This window comes from Podarcis muralis, chromosome 4 (assembly GCF_964188315.1).
Source record: "Podarcis muralis chromosome 4, rPodMur119.hap1.1, whole genome shotgun sequence".
NCBI classification, from domain to species: Eukaryota; Metazoa; Chordata; class Lepidosauria; order Squamata; family Lacertidae; genus Podarcis; species Podarcis muralis.
The window spans coordinates 4,952,112-4,974,869 of record NC_135658.1 but is presented as its reverse complement, the minus strand read 5'-3'; the positions used below and the strand labels follow the sequence as shown (position 1 = coordinate 4,974,869).

General features: G+C 44.6%; 1 protein-coding gene across 5 annotated transcripts in view; it reads left to right on the top strand.

Annotated features, from left to right (window-relative positions):
- SLCO2B1 (solute carrier organic anion transporter family member 2B1) overlaps positions 1-22,758 on the top strand; it is a 67,378-nt gene that overhangs the window by 31,183 nt on the left and 13,437 nt on the right. For 3 of the 5 annotated variants that reach the window (XM_028725810.2, XM_077926816.1, XM_077926813.1), the window contains 7 exons: positions 2,249-2,341; positions 6,403-6,540; positions 6,652-6,814; positions 9,246-9,455; positions 11,422-11,520; positions 12,698-12,828; positions 19,598-19,706. In XM_028725810.2, coding sequence (XP_028581643.2) covers positions 2,273-2,341; positions 6,403-6,540; positions 6,652-6,814; positions 9,246-9,455; positions 11,422-11,520; positions 12,698-12,828; positions 19,598-19,706 — 919 coding nt within the window. In that variant the 5' untranslated portion in view covers positions 2,249-2,272. Of the gene's footprint in view, positions 1-1,486; positions 1,557-2,248; positions 2,342-6,402; positions 6,541-6,651; positions 6,815-9,245; positions 9,456-11,421; positions 11,521-12,697; positions 12,829-19,597; positions 19,707-22,758 lie in introns of all 5 variants that reach the window. The other 2 variants (XM_077926814.1, XM_077926812.1) reach the window with 1 other exon arrangement.

The following is a 22,758-nucleotide window of genomic DNA, read 5'->3' as shown; positions in this document are numbered from 1 at the left end:
CACTCCAAGTGAGGACATAGCATTGTGTAGTGGTTAAGGTGTTGGGCTGGAACTGGCTAGGCCCGGGTTCAAATTCCCACTCAGTCATGAAGTTCATAGGTGACTTTGGGGTAGTCTTAGACCAACCCACCTCACATTGTTGTCAGGATAAGAGAAGAACCACATATGCTGCTTTCAGCTTTTGGTAGAAAAGAGGGGATGCAAATTTAGTGAATAACACTAAAAGAAGGCTGATGGACTGACTTGGTGTAATAGGGCAGCTTCGTAGGCTCGTATGACTGCAGGCAGTAGTTTGTGGGGAAGTGGTGTGATTAGTTAAAGCCATTTCCATTTCAGTCCCTCTTCTGGATTTCTCCTATAATTGAATAGGTTTGAAAGAGCCACAGCTCGCTATTCAGGAGTTGATGAAAACTATTTACAAGTGTCAGCTGATGCCATACAGCGTGTGTTCTTGGATTGATGCCTTGTGCTCATTTTCTCTCTCCTAAGAGTTACAGAAGCATCATGGTTTAATCCAGCTCTGCTTGTCTTGACAAGATCAAGCCTGACAGCAGAAATGTGATCAAATTGCATTAGCCTCTCAATTTTCCTCATTCTTAGGGGGCAAACAGAATTATAGAGAAATAATGAAATATAATATATCAAATATTCCTCCTTCCACATTCACATTAGTGCTTCGGATGATGTCCTTATAGAAATACAACTGCATTCTTTATGGGCTTCAGAGCTCTTGCAATTGTGATTATCAACAGCATTGATTTTTCCATGACACCTTAACCCATGTGAGTCTGTATTGGTGGATGAGGAAATTGCCACTGTCGTTCTACAACTGGGTGTGTGGGGTGTGTGGCCTGACCCACAAGTGCTGGAACAAATTCCTCTGTCCTCATTTAATTCCACACCCTCCAACATTTCTCCGATGAAAATAGAGATGTCCCTTCCAAGGAAAAGTGGGACATTTTGGGATCAAATCAGAAACCAGGACGGCTTCTGTAAATCTGGGACTGTCCCTGGAAAACTGGGACACTTGGAGGGTCTGTAATTCATCCCTGAGGACTGAGAGATGCAATGAGAGACAGTTGCTCAGGGATCTGTGAGGCTTCAATGTCTCTTGGACAAGCATAAGACTAGTCTCCACCCACTTGTAGTGTAGCTGGTCCAGGCATGTCCTTCATCGTCACAAACCAGATACCTATAGCAACTCTGCAAGCAGGGCATGACCACAACAGCACTTCCCATACTCATGGTCCCCAGCATTTGGCAGTCAGAGGCAAGGCAGTTCCGGTACTAGAAGTATTACTCAATGGTAATGGATAGAAACTATTGAGATTCGAGTACTCTGCTGCCGAACGCTTTTATAGAAATGTGATTTGTCTCTTTCCAGGTTCTCTGTGCATGGTGGAGTTTGGTGTGCTTAGGGGCAAAGTTCATGTTACATGCTAGCATGTTTAACCAAAGCCTACTGCCATTTTTTTTTTTAACTTAGGGTTTGGCCACACTTCCGCTTGTCCCATGCACGGGTCCGAGAGGTCTTCCATTTCTCCTTTGCTTTCTAGGTACGTCTCTGAGCGGTTTTGTGTTTGTTCTGCCACTTTCCCAGGGAAAACCCACTGTATACTGCTGAATTGGAACAAGCATCAATCCGCAGAAAAACTAATTCATGATTTTTTGATTTTTTTCCCGATTCAGCAGTAAACAGTGAGTATTCCCAGTGGGACAAGCACCCCTTAGGTAAAGGTAAAGAGACCCCTGACCATTACGTCCAGTTGCAGACGACTCTAGGGTTGCAGCGCTCATATCACTTTATTGGCCGAGGGAGCCGGCGTACAGCTTCCGGGTCATGTGGCCAGCATGACTAAGCCGCTCCTGGCGAACCAGAGCAGCGCACGGAAATGCCATTTACCTTCCCGCCGGAGTGGTACCTATTTATCTACTTGCACTTTGACATGCTTTTGAACTGCTAGGTTGGCAGGAGCTGGGACCGAGCAACGGGAGATCACCCCGTCGCGGGGATTCGAACTGCCGACATTCTGATTGGCAAGCCCTAGGCTCTGTGCCACCCACGTCCCTAAAGCACCCCATAACCCCCAGCAATTAATGGGCTCGTTCTTATTGACAAATATGTTTGTTGTGATTGCCCATGAGTCCTGTTGATGCTTACAGTCTCCATCTGAACAATGTCATGCTGTGCTAAACCAGGTGGAGGAACTTAGGTACGACGTTTAACAGCCTGATTTCTCTTTTGCAGAGACACAAAGCACACATTTAAAAAATGCCAGACGAAAGGAGCAGTCGTCTCTTCAACCGAATATCTCATGCAGGCTCATTTTTCACTATCAAAGTAAGTACCAGGAGCCAGATTAATCCCTTCTGCCCGATCAGAGCTCCAAGGAAGAAAAGTACACCGAAGTGCAGTTTCCTTTCTGCCAGTGGGTGCTTCCAAATGGCAGCTTTGAAGGGGTGTATTCTTCTAATCCTGCAAAAGTTTTTAGAAAGGATTAGCTGAATAAAAAGGGATGCACAATGGAAACTAGCAAAGGGCGAAGGGAAGTCAAGGGATTCTGAGAATCCTAAATATAAAGGTGATTGATATGTTTAAATGGAAATACATTATGTAAAATTTAATTTAATTTTTTAATAATAATAATAATAATAATAATAATAATAATAATAATAATAATAATGTGATTTTCATTAGAACCATAGCATGCCAGGGCAAGGTTAACCAACGCCCTCCTGTAGGATGTCTGCTAGTTATAGTTTTGTGTTTTTAAAAACATTTTTAAATGATGCACACAATTTCAAACAGCACATTTAACTTCACGACTGGTTTGGTGACCAGTCCCCAGAATTGCAGGCTTGAAAGGATTTCAGGAGGCAGGACTGGAAAGGATTCCTGCTGGGGCCCCTGGAAAGCTGCTTTCAGTCAGAGAAAGCAATATTGGGTTTAGTCGGCCTTCCCCAAGCAATTGCCCTCCAGAGGTTTTGCACTACATCTGTCAACCCCAACTGGCACATCTGCATGGTGCTATGACTGATGGAAGCACAGCCAGGCTGGCTGGGGATGGTGGGAGCTGTAAGTACAGAACAACTGGAGGGCACCAGCTTGGGGGAAGACTAGGCAAAACATCAGTCTGGTGCAGCATGAGGCAGCTTCACATGACATGTTTTAAGTTTCTTCTCAAACTTCCAGAAGAGCTCAAAATGAGAATAAGCAGCTCATGCTGTGGCCTTTTGTGCCTGAGCTCTCAGAGCACATCTGTTACCTGCTGGCTCACTTGACCTTCAGTGCCTCTCTTGCACTTGAATCCAGAACTTGCTTCTAGGCACTTCAAAGCCATCTGCCCACCTGACCCTTTCCTGTGTCAGAGAGGAAGCTTGGCTGTTCCGGCAAGCTGGCTGCAACCCCAGGAACTCTTATCTTTGCCTTTGTGAGCAAAAACATTCCAAGCAGGTTGGAAGCTGCTGCTTCCAAGATAGTGGACTTTTAAAAATAGATGTTCGTTGCATGTGTAAAAATGTAAAACACCCCGGGGTTGGCTCCCCGCTTCCCCTTTTCTTTAAACTGGGGTGTGGGGGCGAACTGTGGAGAAAATGTTATTCAGTTTGCAGTGATTATAATTCGTTTCCACTTGGTATTCAAAACTTTCCACATTTTGCGCCATGTGCAGCGCGTGAGCAATGAACGCACTGAGATAAGGAATGGGTTAATCATGGCCACCATTTTCTTTTTAAACAATTTTTATTGGTTTTTAATCAAATACAATAACCATTAAACACTTATCCAGCAGTATAGTGAATGGTGTTTGTTTTATCCATTGTCCCTAAACATACACTTGCACATTCAACATTCAAACACATTACTTAACATCACCTCTCCGCTGAGAATATCCAGCATTTGGTATAAGAAGGTCTTGATTTTGGTCATTAATATAGTTAAAGAAAGGGGTCCACGTTTCTTGGAAGGTGTCTCTATTTGTTTTGCCCTTAATTGCCCTCCTTGTGTCTGGGATACAGACATTGCAGTATCCCAGATATTGTTTCCCTATATGTTCAGGGATATTTCAGTCTGGCGCCATTTTCATTTATTATAATGATAGTAGAGGTGTGTATGGCATAGGGCAAGGATCCTACTCTCGGGCAGTGCCACTGCTGGCTGCTATCTCACATCCCACCCTGCTGACTCAGTCACCATCAGGGAATTACCAGACACCTGGGCCCACCACTGAGTAGATCATTCTGGTGGGACCCTCCCCATGCTGAGGATGAGGTCTTTGTGCAGCCCCACTCAAGTCACCATATGGGGGTTCCCCCAGTCGATTATGGTTCCTTGTTAATGACACACACACATCCTGCCATTATTTCAAGTTGCAACAAAACAAATCTAATGATAATGGCACTTAATTGAGTGTTCGATAACCTGGCTGTTTTTAAGTCTTCCAGATTAGTGGCTCGCAACAGTTTAAAAGCCCACAAGAATAAGTGGCATGAAATTAAAACACCTCTGATCATTTTTTTTTAAAGCCATGCACACAGGTTTTAAAGTCTGTGTCAAATCATCTTCTAACTTGATGATTGTAGTGATGTTTGTAGGGAGCCACCCTTGATTGTTGAGACTTGGTGTGTGACAGCAGAAAAGCACCACCATTTTGAAAGGCAGCGTCAATATGTAACATTAGTGTGACTATCACACATGCAGGTTCCCATCTTGTATTTATTGCTCACAAGCAGTCTGTTTTTTGTGCATTTGCACACACTGTTAGTGGCAAAAAGCAAAAAACAAAAACCGTACTCATTCCTTGAGCTACCAATCCCTCTATTTGCCTCAGACTAAGAGCCATATTAATCAGACCGCAAAATATGGTCTGAAGCTCAACATCAAAAAAACGAAGATCATGGCCACTGGTCCCATCACCTCCTGGCAAATAGAAGGGGAAGAAATGGAGGCAGTGAGAGATTTTATTTTCTTGGGCTCCATGATCACTGCAGATGGTGACAGCAGTCACGAAATTAAAAGACGCCTGCTCCTTGGGAGAAAGGCGATGGCAAATCTAGACAACATCTTAAAAAGTAGAGACATCACCTTACCAACAAAGGTCCGTATAGTTAAAGCCATGGTTTTCCCAGTAGTGATGTATGGAAGTGAGAGCTGGACCATAAAGAAGGCTGATCGCCGAAGAATTGATGCTTTTGAATTATGGTGCTGGAGGAAACTCTTGAGAGTCCCATGGACTGCAAGAAGATCAAACGCATCCATTCTGAAGGAAATCAGCCCTGAGTGCTCACTGGAAGGACAGATCGTGAAGTTGAGGCTCCAAGACTTTGGCCACCTCATGAGAAGAGAAGACTCCCTGGAAAAGACCCTGATGTTGGGAAAGATGGAGGGCACAAGGAGAAGGGGACGACAGAAGACGAGATGGTTGGACAGTGTTCTTGAAGCTACAAACATGAGCCTGACCAAACTGCGGGAGGCGGTGGAAGACAGGAGTGCCTGGCGTGCTCTGGTCCATGGGGTCACGAAGAGTCAGACACGACTAAACGACTAAACAACAACAAGAGCCATATTAGTCATAGAATTGTAGAGTTGGAATGGACTGCAAGGGCCAACTAGCCCAACCCACATGCAGTGCCAAAATAAAATTACTCTTTGGTCAGAGAACCCAAACATAGATTTTAAATCACAAAACATGCAGCAAAATAAAGTGTGGAAATGTAGGATGGAAGACCTTTAAAATATGCCCTTGTGAGTTCCAAAACTTCCCTTTTCCCTGAGCACAGAAAAAGGCCACACCTTTGGTAAGTTAAAAATGGTTTACTTACAAACTCTCCGAAGGTCATATTCTTGTGCTTTTCCATACAGCATTCAGAAAAAGTTGCACAGGCAGTAAAACTTGGCATATTTCCAAAGTGGTGAAAGTTCCTAAATTATTGGCACAGGAACTCAAGACTGGCTTGTAAGAGCCATGCAGTCTGAGCTGCAGCAACTAGTTGAGACCTCCTCAGACATTGAGCTTCTCTGGAACAAAAGCTTGATTAATCATTTCATCCCAAAGTGAGGGGAGTGGATATAGCTAAGCCAGGCAGGACAGTGTACAGTATTAACCCCTTCATGCATTAATTAGACCTAAGCATGTTGGTTATTTGAGACTGGTTATCCCACAGTTTTAACTCTGCACAGATACATCACAAAACATGATAGTTAGAACTGGGGTTTGAGACCACAGGTATTTGTGACAGGGAAGGGAAAGGAGGCAGAGACTTGGAGAGCAGCTGCTGTGTGCCCTGCACAGACTACCTAGTAAGGAACGAGTCAGGACTCTTTACTCCCAGTGCGGCAGAACAGCCTCAGGTTTCTCAGGTTCCATTTTGATTTTTGTTCATTCTTTTTCTCTCCTTCTGCAGTTCTTCGTTTTTTGCCAGGGGTTTCTGCAGTTCTCTCAGCTGCTGACGTCTAGCCTTGTGAAAAGCTCCATTTCCACAATCGAGAAGCGCTTTGGACTCTCCAGCCAGATGGCAGGCACTGTGGTCTCCTTCAACGAGGTACCACCTTTGCTCCTTGTCCATCTTTCCTCCCCTGCTTTTATCCTTTCATAAGGATGTGGCTTCCCCAATGTCCTAAGAGGCCTCTCAACCTCTCTTCTCACTACCCAGGTGGGGAACACGCTGCTGATCATCTTTGTGAGTTACATGGGCTGCAGAGTCCACAGGCCCCGCTTCATTGGCTATGGGGCCGTCCTCGTCTCCATTGCTGGTCTGGTCATGTCACTTCCTCACTTTATCTCGGGACCCTACGAATATGATCGCTCCGTTACTGGTAAGGACTTCCTATGTATGATTTCCTTGGGGACCTTTTCACCACGAAGGTTCGCAGTTGGAATTGGGGAAACTGTTGATTCATAGAATCATAGAGTTGGAAAGGACCCCAAGGGCCATCTAGTCCAACCCCCCTGCAAAGGAATCTCAACTAAAACATCCATGGCAGATGGCCGTCTGATCTCTGCTTAAAATCACCACCTCCCGTGGGAGACCATTCCCTTGTCGAACAGCTTACTGTCAGATAGTTGAGGTAAGTAGCTGTGTTGGTCTGACTGTTGCGTTCACAAAGTAAAGGAAGGATTGAACTCTGATTAATAAGAATACACACAGAGGCTTGAACCAGCAAGACTCTGGGAAGGGTGCGTATAATCGTGTCTCTCTCTGTGCCTGTCCCGTGTGCAGCCCCTGGCCCAGGTCGTTTTATTCACAAAAGAGCTTTTTACAGAGTCTTCGTAAGAACCAATCAGATTTCTTCTGAGCATTTCCACAAACCCACGTGGGGAGAAAGTAAAACTAATTAAGTTTTACTAAAACTGCTAAAACTAATTAAGCACAAATATTTCTGGGGTAAACAAAGAACAGAACTACAAGGAAGAGCATCTGGCAACCCCGGAGGTAATAAACAAGCAATACATATGATAAGGAGGATGGCCAGGAGGACAGTGACCATTATCCCCTTCATGTGAGATCTGCTTCCTGGCCCTAAGATTAACATCCTACATCAAATAAACTTGCCCACTGTCTTTATGGCCCAGGACGCCTGCCTGGCGAAGCAACTGCTGTGTACGTGACTTATGAAGAGAGAGAAATGGGCAGCAGAGGGAAAAGGGCATGAAAAGGGCATGAATGTAGAGTCTTATGGGATTTAATCAGAAATTATCGTCAATATATCAAACCCGTTCAACACAATGCTTTCATCGTGGACACGATGGCTTGATGTATATTTTATAATTCCTCATGGTAATCCCATCTGATCCCTACACTGACGCAGTCGAAATAAATTTAAAAATTGTCCAGTAGCACCTTAGAGAACAACTAAGTTTGTTCTGGGTATAAGCTTTTGTGTGCATGCATCTGAAGAAGTGCGCATGCACTCAAAAGCTTATACCCAGAAAAAACTTAGTGGGTCTCTAAGGTGCTACTGGACAATTTTTTATTTTGTCAGATCTTCCTGATGTTTTGTTGGAATCTCCTTTCTTGTAACTTGAAGCCATTGGTTCGAGTCCTATTCTTCAGAGCAGGAGAAAACAAGCTTGTTCCATCATCCGTAAGACAGCCCTTGAGATATTTGAAGGTGGCTATCATATCACAATCTCTACCCGAATCTCCTTGGGTAGCTTTTCAGTATGGAGGTTCACATTTGGAATTGAGGGGGGAAACTATTGATTCCCACTCTCATTTTGCATTAGAAAACCACAGACGATCAAGCCAAGAGTTGGACATTGACACACATTTTTATTTTATTTTATTGGTTTTTCAATTATGTTTTATTATACTTACTTACAGCTGTACAACATAAACTTAAATTCATTGTTACCAATAAACTAATACATTTAAAAACACACACACACAAAAACATTTTTACAATAAATTCTCTTCTCAAGCTAAGTTAGAATCTATTGCCAATTTCAGCTAGTCTGATGGGGGGGGCAATAATGAGGGTCTCACTGCACATTCCATTAAACGAATAGCATGAGACAGTGATGAGAGTGGGTTTTCCCTTCTCTCCCGGTCCATGATTCATAAGAACATGGGAAGAATCTGCTGGATCAGGCCAGTGGCCCCTCGAGTCCAGCATCCTGTTCTCACAGTGGCCACCCAGATGCCCATTGTGGGAAACTCGCAAGCAGGATTCGAACACAAGAGCCCTCTCCCCTCCTATCGTTTCCAAGCAACTGGTGGAGGCACAGCCATAAGGGCTAGTAGTCATCGATAGCTCCCTCCTCCATGAATCTGTCTAACCCTCTTTTCAAGTCTTCCAAGTTGGTGGCCATCACTGCCTCCACCAAACCTTCAACAAGCCTGCTGGACCAGAACTGGATGTGGAGACTGCAGCTGAATGAGACACAGCTCTAGGCAGAATTTTGGTGCCGGCACAAGGTGTCACTGTATTTGAGACCCAAAAGTCCACCACTGCAGGGCCTTCAGGGCCAGTCTCAAAGACTTGGCAGTTTCTGAAGTAACCCGGTCGTAAGCCACCTATCAGAATGCTCCTCCTTGCATGACTGTGTGCTGCTGTAGCATCCTTCCATATAGAGGCTGGGTAGGGAGGGGTAAGAGAAGATGGTAAGAGAACAGAAACCAGCTTTGTGTTGTTGTTGCTGCTCAATAGCTCTGTTTGCTGTGCCCAGTTCCAAAGGGAGTTTCACCCAGCAGTAAAACAATAGATGGGTGTGGCAGCTTGATAGCATCTCCTTTTGCCTCTACAGGTTCTGAAACTACCACTTCAGACATATGCCTCCCAAACCGGAATGAGACAGAAGTATGCACTAAATCCGAAAAGAAAGAAACCCAAGTGGTTGTGATGCTGCTCTTACTTGGGCAGACCCTGCTGGGGATTGGCGGGGTCCCCATCCAGCCCTTTGGCATCTCATACATTGATGATTTTGCCAGTAAGAGCAACTCCCCTCTCTATATAGGTAAGATGCTAGAAACAAAGGCTAGCTGCCCAGGCTAGTGCCTTATACCATACAGGCATCTTGTCTTGAGTTGTGACCTGCAACGCACCTGAGAATGGATGAAGGAGGGCCCTGAGCCAAGGAAAGAAGAGATAAAGCAGCGGTTCCCAAACAGATTGTCTGGATGGACCACAAAGGAGAGGCTTATCCACTAATCCTCTTGTCCTGCTGTTTTTTGTTTTTTTTAAAAACATATTTATTGAAATTTTCAAAAAATCCAGAGAAAAGAAAGAAAAAGAAAAAACAGAGAAAAAAATTAAAAACATTCACCGTTTAAACCTTATTTTCAATAACATATTTCCAAGACTTCCCCACACCTCCCCTTCTTGTATTCCAATTCCATTTATTTGGTTCAACAAGTTCTTGTCCCCAATTTTTGACCTTATTGTATTTAGTTCATTGTTATATTTAGTTCATTTTATATAACCAATTTTAACTTATAAACATCAGTCTTTATACATCAGTTCCCATTCTTAGAATCTTTTTCTAAGGTCGACCCCAATTCCCTTCCATGAATTCCCCATTTTTATACTCATAGCAAAAAATAATAATAAAAAATCAGAATATAATTATACACCCTTTGGATTCCCAAACTCCACCCCCCCTTTCCCGGTTTCGATCCCCAATGTCCATCAGTCTATCTGCTATCAGCCTGGAGACCTCACGTCCGAGGCTCTTAATTCTCTCTCAGTTCCTCTCTGCCGGTTTTTTTGATAGTCCTTTATATATCAAACACCAAATCTCGGAGAAGCTCTGTCTCGATAATGTCCATTTTTCTTCCAGCCAGACCTCCATATTTAAAAGTGGAGCTCAAATCTTGTCTCTTAATCCTTTTAAGTCTAAATGTCCCAAAAGCTCCAACTTCCATCTTGATCAAATGTCCTGCTGTTTTTCCCTGGGGAAAACCACTTTTCAGCACTCAGTCAGAGCAAATGGCAATTTGAGTTTTCCCCAGATGGATGTTTGCTCCAGTTGAGCGCTAAAGAGCTGGTTTTCCCTGCGAACGGAGTGGAGCAAGGGGGAAACTGAAAGCATGGAACAACTGGAAGTGTGGACGAACCCAAAGGCCAAACTAGATGTGTTGCTGAAGTTAATGTTAATAGCTGGGAGGAGGGATTTTCATCAGGCCTGCAGTGAGTACGGAGTTAAAACTTTTCTTCTCTGCTGCTGTCCCAACAAAAATTGCTCCTCTGTCGCAACCCCTGTCAGGACAAAATGATTTACAAAACCAGCAAAGCATAAAATCAAAGCATAAAATAAATATAATCATAAAATAAAACAGCTGGCAGGAAATGAACCTTGTAGTGGGAGCTACAATTGAACATGAGGCTGCAAGGGGCCTGTCAGGAGGCTGGCTTTACAGTTTACTTTTTGGGTTGAAAGGGACCCTTATCCCCAGGCAATGGTGGTATGTGTGTGTGGCTTTTTCTAGGTGAACTCCTTTCCTTGAGTAGATGACAACTGTGTTATTTTTACTTTTTACCACCAGGCCTTTACTTAGCAGGAAGCTTCCCACCACCACTACCACCATACTAAATTTATCTTTTTAGTCAGCCTGGGTAGGAATTTGCCACCATTTTGTTGGGTGGGGGTACAGCAGCCTCTGTCTGGAAAATTTAAAACATGGCATGGACTTGCCACTGACCTGGATATGCATCTGCACATACACTGAACCATTCACAAGACTGGGATGATGCATACATACCCAAACCGAATCTCAGCTAGGGTTGGAAATCCCCTGGAAAAGAGTGAGTTGTGTGAATCCACCTCATTATTCCAGCGCCACTTAGAGGATAAACTGTTTAAAGACTTTACCACAATCAGGGCGGTATATACAGTAAATGTTAAATAAACTTGTTGGGACAAATTTTGAAAGATGCTTAGTGGGCTTGCTACTTGAGCCGAAGTTCTGTTTCCTTTTTTACAGGAATCCTCTTTGCTGCAACTACAGTGGGTCCTGCATTAGCATTCATCGTGGGGGCAGCTACGTTGCGCTATTTTGTTGACATCGATAAAATTCCCGCATGTGAGTTAACAAATGTTCTGTGTGAGCATCTTTGTGAGTGAGTAAATCTCGCAGACACAGAGGGAAGGAAGTGTGGGCCAGAATTTGTGCTTCTGCTCCGATGTCTATCACTATGTCTGGTAATTGTGTTCTTCTTCTTTGGCGATCACTCGTAGCCGAGTAAGATTGTCTTCCATAAACACGGTTTTAACAATGAGTCCGTAAGTGAATGTGTACTTAGCTGAAGTCAGCACTACTGACCTTCCTGTGTCTCAGAGTGGAGGTTTATGACTTCATTCCTAAGCCACCAGGGTTCAGATTTCATAGAAACAAACGTACACAAAGACAGGCGAGCAAATGGAATCTGCTAGTGTAGGAGCTGGGTTTAAAAGAACCCGGGCTCACTGAGCAAATGACGTCCTTCGCAGGAAGCCACTACAAGATGTGTGGGATTATAGGATGTCAAACACAGTTTAAAATGAAGATATTTGTGCCCTGACCCCATAGACATGCATAGCACATTTCACTAGGGAGTTCACCCAGGGATTTTGTCCCTCTAAAAGGCAAACAGTTATTGAACTGATACTCATAATCATAAAGGATATTATTTTTATTCACCAAGCAAACAAAAGAAACTTAAACTTAGCTAACCACTGGTTTTTAAATTAACAACTAAACTTCCCCTAAAAAATGCCAACTTTAAAATTAGACAACGAAACATTATTTTGCTGTAGTGATATCAGGATATCAGGTGTTGCTGTAGTGATACAGTCAGTTTTCATGTTCTTTATCTTTAACCAGATAATGATCTAACCCAAATTGACCAAAACAGAATAAATTTTCTTCATCTTCCTGTTCTAGAGAATGAGATGTCACTCACCAGGTGTAAGCAAAATGTGGTGAGTGGTGAGATGGAGACAGAGCCATGCAACAGAGAGAGATGCAGGCAGAAGAAAAAGGCCAGAATGGATCTGCAGCTTCCACCTGCCCCGCTTCCAGAGACAGACGCATGCAGAAGCCACAGATCTATTTCAGCCTTTTTATGCCTTAAAAAGTGGTGTAAAAGCAAATCTGGATGAGCCTGAGTCTATGTTCCTGGCAAAAGGGGTAGGCAGCTGTTGAGGCCTCTGAGAGTTGTGCTATCAGCCACCAAAGCACCAGCCTATCTTTGAGCTCTTCCATGTACTTTGTGTTTCAGCGGACATTCACATTAATAACAAAGATCCACGATGGGTTGGAGCCTGGTGGCTCGGTTTCATAATTTCCGCCAGCGTGGTCGCCATTGCTTCAATACCTTATTTCTTCTTTCCAAGAGAGCTGCCTAGAGAGGTAAGGACACGCTTGAGTATAGCTATTCTCAAGGCACGATCTCTTTCCTCTTGAAATGGAAAGTAAGGCCATCTGAGTACCTTGGAGAAAGAGCAAAGTTAGATATGGTGTGGTACACATCAGGATGTTTTGCTCTGTTTCCTTGTGTGCCCTCCATCTTGGGTTTACAGCTGTCATGTCTGGCTGAACAGGCCCAATGTGTCAGTGAATGCTCAGGAACGTTCTTGGTTCCTGGGACAGAGCAGATCCCAAGCAGATCCCACCTCCTAGTGGACAAGTGAGTGGCTGTCAAGGGGCTGTCAGGAGAAGGCAGGTTCATCCACAGGTCAGGAAAAGCACTTGAGATGCAAAGTGCAATTAACTTTTTATTCACAAAAGTAAAACTGCAACACAGTCCATCTAGGCTAGTCTCTTCTTGTTGAAGACGTTGCTGGAACTGGCATCTGGCCTCTCCTCCTCTCTAGCCCCCTCACTCTAGACTCCTCCAAAGCAGCTGTAGATTGTGAGTAGGAGGAAGGATCCCTTTTGGGGCCTGTTTGGCCTGTTGCTCAACCATGTGCAGGACTCTTTGTGATTTGAGTGTCAGTGGAGAGCTAACTGGAGCAAGACTGCCCAGCTGCTGAGCTTCTGGCTCCTCTCTGTCAGCTCACACTAAGACTCCTGGCACCCAGCCTTGTCCTGAAATGGCTTTCTTCTTCTGACACCCGCCGCCCCCCCCCCCATGTTCACTCAACCCTCCTGCTTCTATGACCTCCCAGCTTGTCCCTTCCACAGACTTGTCCTCCAGGTCCCACCACCACTGTCCTTCTTCCTCTGTGTCATTCCTTGGTGGCTCTTGAGCAGGCATCGCCCAACACTCTTCCTCATCCAGCCAATCCCTGACAGTGTCCATCTGTCAGGCACCCTTCCCTAGACCTCCTGATACCCAGCCACACCTTTTACATTCAAGGTGCTACTTAAGCATCGAACGGGAGACAGAACTCATCACAGTTGGAGCACACAGTGAAGGTCGTGTCAGGCCCAGGCTGGGACTGACAGCAGGATAGACTGGGCATGAACTGTTACCAACTCACAGGAATAAGAAGAACAGGAACTGAAGAACTGGCCAGGCGAGGCATGAAGGCAGAGCCCTTTGATGGTAGCCAAACATGACTCACATCAGGGCGTTCAGGGAAGAAGCAGAAGCGGAAAGGAAAGCAGCACACTCAGAAATGATGACTTTTCACATTTATGTCTTTTCTTCATTTTTAACGCACTGACCATGTTTCACAAAAGTGGACTGGGTGGGTGGCTGGACTGGCACAGGTTTGGGAAACAGGCAGATTGAAGAATCAAGACACAGACAAGTATTCAAGCATTCAGACAAGCCATTCATTATTATTTTTTTGAAAAATACGTTTTTATTGATTTTCCAATATCGTTCCAATAGCAGCCTCATGATAACAATACCATTTTTATCCAGCTATTACAATTATTAATGCCAATTATTCCAATGTCAGATTATACAATTTAATCAAACTGGCGTCCTGACATGCTAGATTTGTTGACTTCATTCTTTGACATTTTTCTTGCATTCCAGAATCTTAATACTTTCCATTACTTTCCATTTAGATATAATAATCCCTTATATAAGAGCTACAATCTTGTGATTTCATTCGTGTTGGTATATTAGGTAATTTATGAAGTTCCAAGTGAGGAACTCTAACTGTAATCCTTATTCTTGCGTGTGACAGTTTCCTCCCCCCCCCCTCCATGATGTTTTCCTGTCCATATATGGTGTTATATCCTTCATTATTACAACTGTTGATGGTTCCCGTCATGTCTCAGGAGAAGCGGTTATCTCAGTTTCCAAAAGTCACTGCATCACTTCGTCAAGCCATCTTCACCATTTTTCCAGCCTAGGAAGAACAGTCTGAATTCAGACTGCAAATAGTTAATCCAAAAGCTTCTGTTCTCGCAGCTGGTAGACTCCTTTCTTCCCTGCTGCTGATTTATGGCCAATTGTCCTTATCTCAAACACATTCCTTTGTGGATAAAGGAGGTTAGAGAGGACTTTGCTCCATATTTTCGAAGCATAGCGTTTTCCCCCTCCCTTCCCTCTCAGTTCCTTTCTCTCACGCATGTGCATTCCAGTTTTGTTAAATTCCATATTTATATTCCAATTTCTTCCTTCCACACTTGTACAGATTTTTTTTTTTAAACCCTGCATTCAGGGGAGGGTTGCCATATCATAAATGTAGAGAAAAACTTTGATATAAGCAAAGTGTGGGCTCCCCTCCCCGCATTGTCTCTTTCACCGAATGAAATTCCCTCTCAATCTAAACCTTTTAAATCCTTGTAGCTGGGTTCGTTTTCACAGTTTCTTATCTCACCATCTCTAGAATGCGCCTGTAGTTTATTCCAATTAAACAAACCGAATTAGCCTTTCCTGCCCTCGCATTCCATGAGGAAGAGAGTGCCAGACCGCCAGGGAAACTGTGGGTGAGAGCAAGGTCCCTCTTCCAATCAAAGAGGAATGCAGAAAATGCAATTCCCCCATCATTTTCTGATTATCTCCGTCTATCTTGCCCCAAGGCGTTGGGAGAGGCGTCCATCGCCTGGCACACAGGAAACAGGAAGCCCAGACAAGCCATTCATGAGTAGGTGCACTGTCAAACTTCAAGTCGTGAAAGTGGAAGCGGGTGCGAGTCTCACGACAAAGCCATGTGGCAGAAGGATGGCCATGTGGCAGAAGGATGGCTGAGTTTCTGTCTTTGTGTCCTGTGTGAGAGACAAGAAAGGCCCAAACCTTTTTGCTGCTTAAAGTGAAGGAGAAAATGGTGCCTCCACAAACAACGGAGAGAAGACCAGTCATTGAATGTTACTTCATCACTGGCAAATAGACAGTGTCCTCCTCTACACTTGAGGGCAGCGGACTAGCTTAGGGAGCACAGAGCAGGCACTCCCTGGTGGCCTTCAGAATCTGCCACCTGAGGCGGCCACCCCACTTTGGCTAATGGTAGGGCCAGCCCTAGGGACGTGGGTGGTGTTGATCCAGAGGCATTCTTAGAGAAGGTGAAGATGGGCTGTGAAGGGGGGCGGTAGGAGAAGTCTCATTTGTTTGCTAAGTTGCTTCCCCCTTGATTATGAGCAGTTTCTCCAAAAGATCAGTTACAGATAGGTAGCCGTGTTGGTCTGCCATAGTCAAAACAAAAAAAATTCCTTCCAGTAGCACCTTAAAGACCAACTAAGTTAGTTCTTGGTAACTAAGAACTAACATAGTTGGTCTTTAAGGTGCTACTGGAAGGAATTTTTTTTGTCCAAAAGATCAGATCAAGCAAACACAATCTTCTGCTGAGGCAGAAATGCTTGCTTTTGTGAGCTCTGCGGAGTGATCACTGGCAAACAGTTTGCTGCAAGAGGCGTGGAGGAGAAGCAGCTTTTTGAAATGAATTGCTCTTTTTCCAGTGAGACATAAAGCCGAGACCCTGGTTGCGCCTGATTGTTAAGAATCCCTTGGCATGCGCTGTAAGAGCAGCAGTGATAAGTTTTGATGTCCTGGCCACTTCCCAAGCTGGGTAATTGCTTTTTTCCTGCCTCCGCTCCACCTGCATTTCTCAGCCCAAGTGGCCTGCAAAGTTTCATCACGATGCAAGAAGCCCCAAGAGAATGTCCTGTGTGACGGTCATGGTTTCCTCCTCATGAGTAGGGGTCAAACTGAAGCTGAGGCAGTGGTAGGGGGAGACAGATGCTTAACCCTTCCCTGCCCCTCTGGTTTTATGATGCAACTGCTTTCCAGACATGTTTACCCTCACAAGCCCTTGTAGGGTAAGGTTACCAGATTTCCCCCCAAAGAATCCAGGTACACTTTTTTTAAAAAAGAGAGAAAGAAAGGGGGGGGGGGAGTTATTTTTTTAAAAAAGTTATTTTTTTAAAAAAAGAAGGAGTAATCTCTTCTGTGGTCTCCTCTGTTGTGCAGCCTTCCTCTGGGCCCCAGCCTGCTCTCTTGGGGTGCTAGCCACCCGGGAGTAGGCTCGGGTCAGGCCTGGGCTCAGCCACGTCTCCTTGCCCTGCCAGTGCTCTCCTACCTCTGTTCCTTAGCAGCGGCAGCAGCAGTGCGGCAAGGTCGGGGCTCCCCTCTTTTTTCTCCTTCCTCTTCCTCTCTCTTCCTTCTCCTTCTCCTCTCCTCCTTCTCCCTGCATTGGCTCCAGGGTTTCCCTGGCCCCGGAGTGCCACTGGGCTGTCGGCCGGGTGGCCGGGCACTTTCACACCCAGCTTGATTTGGGTCATGGGGGGGGGGGGTTGAGTGGTTCCCCCTCGGCCGTGGCAGCGGCAGTCTCAGCAGCCAGGAGCCAGCCTGGTAGCACAGTTGGCTCTGGCTGGCTTCAGGAGCTGCTCGCTGCCGTGGCATCTGCCATTTTGCCTCACTGGAAGTCCCCATATGATGTGTCTTGTGCCATTGAACCAATCATGCAACATTCATTCCCCACTAAATAATCTACAACACTTAAAATATAAATCCAGGGACGTTAAATGAAATCCAGGGACATTCCGGGGACAGATTTTGGCCAGGGACAGATTTGTAAATCCGGGGACTGTCCCTGGGAGACAGGGACGTCTGGTAACCATATTGTAGAGGTTGGGGTAAGCAGCAGTAGAGGAAAGAAGTGATTTCAGGAGTGGGGGGGGGTTAAGCATTCTCACCTGCTGCTCCTCCAAGTCTCTTCCTCCTGACGCTGCTTCCCAGAACAAGCCATCGTCAGGGTTTATACATATACACACACTTCCATGTAATGAGTGTTTTAGCTGCTTCCCAGAACAAGCCATCGTCAGGGTTTATACATATACACACACTTCCATGTAATGAGTGTTTTAGCTTTCATAGTAAACCAACTGTACTTGTACTGGCCAGATTCAGCATTCAGCTACTAAGTGCCATGAAGCTGAGAGCCAGGCCAGCTAAATGTCACTTCACCAGAAAGACAACGCAGGCATTAACCTCTCCACGGAAGGATATTTAAATGGATCTTTTCTGCCTTTAAGTGGAGTGCTGACTTTGCTGCATCCATTTGATTTTATGCCATTCTATTTGCACAGAGTCAAATTGATTTGCCCCTAGGGAATCTTGGGGACAGGGCCGTCCACTGTAACAAAGTCCACAGAGGAGATCCAATAGCCTTAACAAAGAGAAGGACAAAAACTCTCTTCTAGCCTTTTTCTTGGCAAAATAGCGGATTTGAGGAGAACAAGATTACAAAAGCAGCAGAGTGATAAAAGGATGTTTTATGTTAGTGACCACACTGAGTCTTCGGATTTCAATCTCCCTTTCTTGGGCCAGGTTATTAAGCAGGTGGTTATGGACCAGGTGGAGGAAACTGATTTTCTAGATCCATTTCAATTGGGGTTTAGGCCCAGTTTTAGCACAGAAACTGCTTTGGTCATTCTATATGATGACCACTGTTGAGAGGGAGACATGGGAAATGTGTCCCTGTTAATTCTACTTGACCTCTCAGCAACTTTTGATACCACTGATCATGATATCCTTCTGGAGTAGCTGTCTTGAGTTGAGGTGGCGGCAGCACTGCTTTGTAGTTCCAGTCCTGCTTGGATGCTTGCTTCCAGAGGGTGATGCTCGGGGAGTGCTCTTCAGCTCCATGGAGCCTTCAGTGTTGAGTTCTTCAGGCCTCAATTTTATCCCCTAGGAGGTTTAACATCTACATAAAACCACTAGGTGGGGTCTTTCAGAGCTTTGGAGTATGTTGTCAGCAATGTGCTGATGACACAAGAACTCTACCTCTCCTTTACATCTGCAGGTGGGGCAGTGGATGTGCTGGACTGTTGTCCTGTCTTGCCTCGGTAATGGACTGGATGAAACCCAACAAACTGAAGCTCAATCCTAAGGGGGCAGTTCCTTAGACTGGATGAATGGGAGGTTACCTGCTCTTGGTGGGGTTACCCTTCCTCTGAAGCAGATTTGTACCTTGGGGGTGGGTACTCGTGGATCCCAAGGCAAATACAACGGTCGGTGGGATTGCTGACTTTTTTCCCCTGGATGCCCCCCCCCTTAAATATATCTTTTTTTTGGTCAAATGCGTAAAGCTGAAATTGTACAGGTTAAATGGATGGATGCTGCGGGTTGACTCTGTGTGCACGTTTGTGTGTGTGTGTGTGTGTGTGTGTGTGTGTGTGTGTGTGTGTGTTATACCCCTGCTGAAAATGTCTATGGAAATCTGTGGGTGGGTTTGGATCAGACTGAAGCAGAATGCAGTTAGCTAATCCAGTGGGAAATGATTTGAATCAGCCAGCTACTAAACTTATCAGATTAGTAGCTGGCTGATATAATAGTAGCTGGCCTATAATGGAAACCGATAAAATACAAAGTGTGCAGTGGGGTTGCATCGCTCTGCGGAAACAGTGGGTTGCGGTCGTGTGGCAAAGGAGGCGTAGCAAAAAAGGAAACAGCAGTAGGATGCAATTCTGACTGATCCAGAGGTTTCTCAGGAATATTACTGTTTCTTTATTTATTGCATTTACTGGTATATTACACCCCCCCCCCCCATTTTCTCCAAGGAGCTCAAGGTGGCATACGTGGTTTATCCCCCTACTCATTTAATCCCCACAAAGTCCCTGTGTTTAGGCTGAGGCAGTAGCTGGCCCAAGGCCACCTGTGAGCTTTATGGCCAAGCAAGGATTTGAAAGCTGCTCTTCCAGGTTCTAGTCTGACGCTCTGACCACACTGACTCATAGCCTTGTGTTTATGTCTAATGCAATGTCACTTGCCCATTTCTAGGAAGAGTCGCCCCAGAACAGCCCTTCAGAAGCTCAAAACAATGACTTCCTACCCGAAAAAACTAAAGAAAAAGAACTGAAAGACTACACTCTGAAACAGTTCATCGGAAGTAAGCTTGTGTTTATTTGCCCATCTAGAAGCCCTGCTTGTCTCTGCATACCCAAGTTATGAAGCCTACACATGTCTTGGTTCACACATTACACAGGCACCCATGTTTCCCCGTGTAGGCTATTTGCTCCAGAGTTTGTTGCACACCACAGAGGTTGCTGCACTCACTTAATTACTTGAGAGAATTTGCAAAAACAAATAAATAAATCCCAAGTAATATGGCTTTGCATCTTGAAGGACCGAATGCAGTTTTGGAGTAGAACAAGATTATACACAGGCTACCCTAACCCACGGGGGACGCGGGTGGCGCTGTGGGTAAAAGCCTCAGCGCCTAGGGCTTGCCGATCGAAAGGTCGGCGGTTCGAATCCCTGCGGCGGGGTGCGCTCCCGTCGCTCGGTCCCAGCGCCTGCCAACCTAGCAGTTTGAAAGCACCCCCGGGTGCAAGTAGATAAATAGGGACCGCTTACCAGCGGGAAGGTAAACGGTGTTCCGTGTGCTGCGCTGGCTCGCCAGAGCAGCGATGTCACGCTGGCCACGTGACCCGGAAGTGTCTTCGGACAGCGCTGGCCCCCGGCCTCTTGAGTGAGATGGGCACACAACCCCAGAGTCTGTCAAGACTAGCCCGTACGGGCAGGGGTACCTTTACCTTTACCCTAACCCACACAACCTGAACCAAGAACTTGTATACTTAAACTGTGTACACATCACCTGCTTAAAATGCAGCTAGATTGTTTATCAGTTTGGATCCAAGTGAGTTTAGTGTGATATTTCATAAAGAAAATATCAAGGATGGATATCGATTGTGGCTAACGTCTTGTGTGGAAGCAAACAGCATGCAGTTTGCAGCACTAACATATTACTACTAGAGAGAGAGGTAGACAGAGATGGAGAGTCTGTTTGTTGCTGTATAAGTTACACAGAACATGTTAGTGATGTGGCAAGGTTAAATGGGGGCATAGACAGACCAGGGGAAGGCTCAAATGCAGTTAACCTGGGTTTGGACTACGTGAGGACAGAGAGATAGTGAGATCTAGGAAATGAAGATAATGGAGAGAAAAAAGAAATGGAAGGAATTAACTGTTCCAGAGAATGGAGAGAAAAGGGGTAGGTTTCCTACAGTCCCAAGTAAGCAGCCTTAGAACCCTTCCAAGTTGAATCAAAAATCCAAAACTTCATGCTCAATTACCTGGTTTCTGTTTGTTTAATTTGTTTTGTGACAGCAGGGAGCACTGCTCCCCACAGATCTTCATTGCCCATTATGGGCTGGTATAATACCCAAACACTTTTGGCCTTCAGCTTAAAAATGAATAAATTTCTTCCTTTGGCCTTCCAGGTTGCTGTTTCTATACCTTACCTGTTATTGTGTCTTCTGGTTGCTTCATTTATTTGTCTGTTTGTTTGTTCTTGCACATCAACGATCAGTACCGAGGCTAAGTTCACTGTTGTTTTGTTATGTGTGTTGTGTTTGTTATTATATATTTCTTATTTGTCCGAAAAAATTTCAATGGAAATCCATTTCTATTTGTATAAAAGATAGGTTTTCCAGAGAGCACACTAATGTTCCTTTAAGTTTCATGATTAAACTGCTATAACACAGAGAAGAGGCAGAGAGATGGGGAGGGGCAGTAAGGTGAAGGAAGGACTATGAGAGCTGAAGAGGTCCGCTCACATGGGCATCCAAGCAGGCATTATTATTATTATTATTATTATTATTATTATTATTATTATTAAACCCCGACTATCTGGCTGGGTTTCCCCAGCATATCTAAAAACATAATAAAAACATCAAACATTAAAAACCTTCTGATACAGGGCTGCCTTCAGATGTCTTCTAAAAGTTGTGTAATTCTTTGTCTCCTTGACATCTGAAGGGAGGGCACCACTACTGAGAATGCCTGCTTCTCTCTTCTCTGAAAAAAGAGAAGCAGAGGACAGACTTTTGCAGGGTGTCTTGAGCAGGAATGGATGAATGGCAATTTCAGTTCTCAGTTTCTCATTTTTCCAGTCTGAAGTTCAGTTCTAATTTCTGCAGCAACCTGCACATTTGTGTTTTTTAAAAAATCTCTTTGAAAACATTTTAGTGTAGAAAACATTTAGGGCAGATTTCTCCTAATAAACACATTTTTGTCTAGTTACAGGTAGATAGCCGTGTTCGTCTACCGTAGTCAAAACAAAATTAAAAAAACCGCTACCTACCTGTAACTAGAACTATGGAAGGTACCACATTAAGCCGCATGAAATGGACCAATAACAAACTTAGTTGGTCTCTAAGGTGCTACTGGAAGGATTTAAATTTTTTTACATTTTTGTCTGTGCTTTTGGCTAATATGCACTTTTCTGCAAGCATTTCCCCATGCTATAATAACGCATCTCCATGTTATTTTTACGAATGTATGCATTTTATGCACATTTCACCCAATATATGCATTATTGTACATATTATTTGGTTGGGTAATTGAATTTTTTTTAAAAAAATGTAAATTTCTAAGGATGGCTGTGGTTTGGTTCACATATTGGTCTGAGAACTGGGAATTACATAGCTTCTCAATGAAATCATAGTATCATAGACTTGGAAGGGACCCCAAGGGTCATCTAGTCCAACCCCCTACAATGCAGGAATCTCAGCTACAGCATCCATGACAGCTGGCCATCCAACCTCTACTTAAACGCCTCCCAGGAAGAAGAGTCCACAACCTCCTGAGGGAGACGATTCCACTCTCACTGTCAGAAGCTTCTTTCTGATGCAAATAGAATTAAATTTCTCCTCCACCCCTATTCTTGAGAGGGGGGGGCGGGTCTCCAAGAGAAATGTTGGCTACATTCTGGATCTAGTTACATAAGAATCAGAAAACCTTTCTAGGTTACCAAGATCCCATATGGGAGAAGGTAGAGACATTTCCCGGGAAATGTATACTTAGGCTTGATCCCATCACTAGTGAAGTTGCTTTTTTCAGAATTAATAACTGGATCTGCAAACAATAGATAGAGTAAATTTTCTAATTAGGCCGGCATGTAGTAGACACTGGGAACGTTCAGACTTACACTGCTGCTG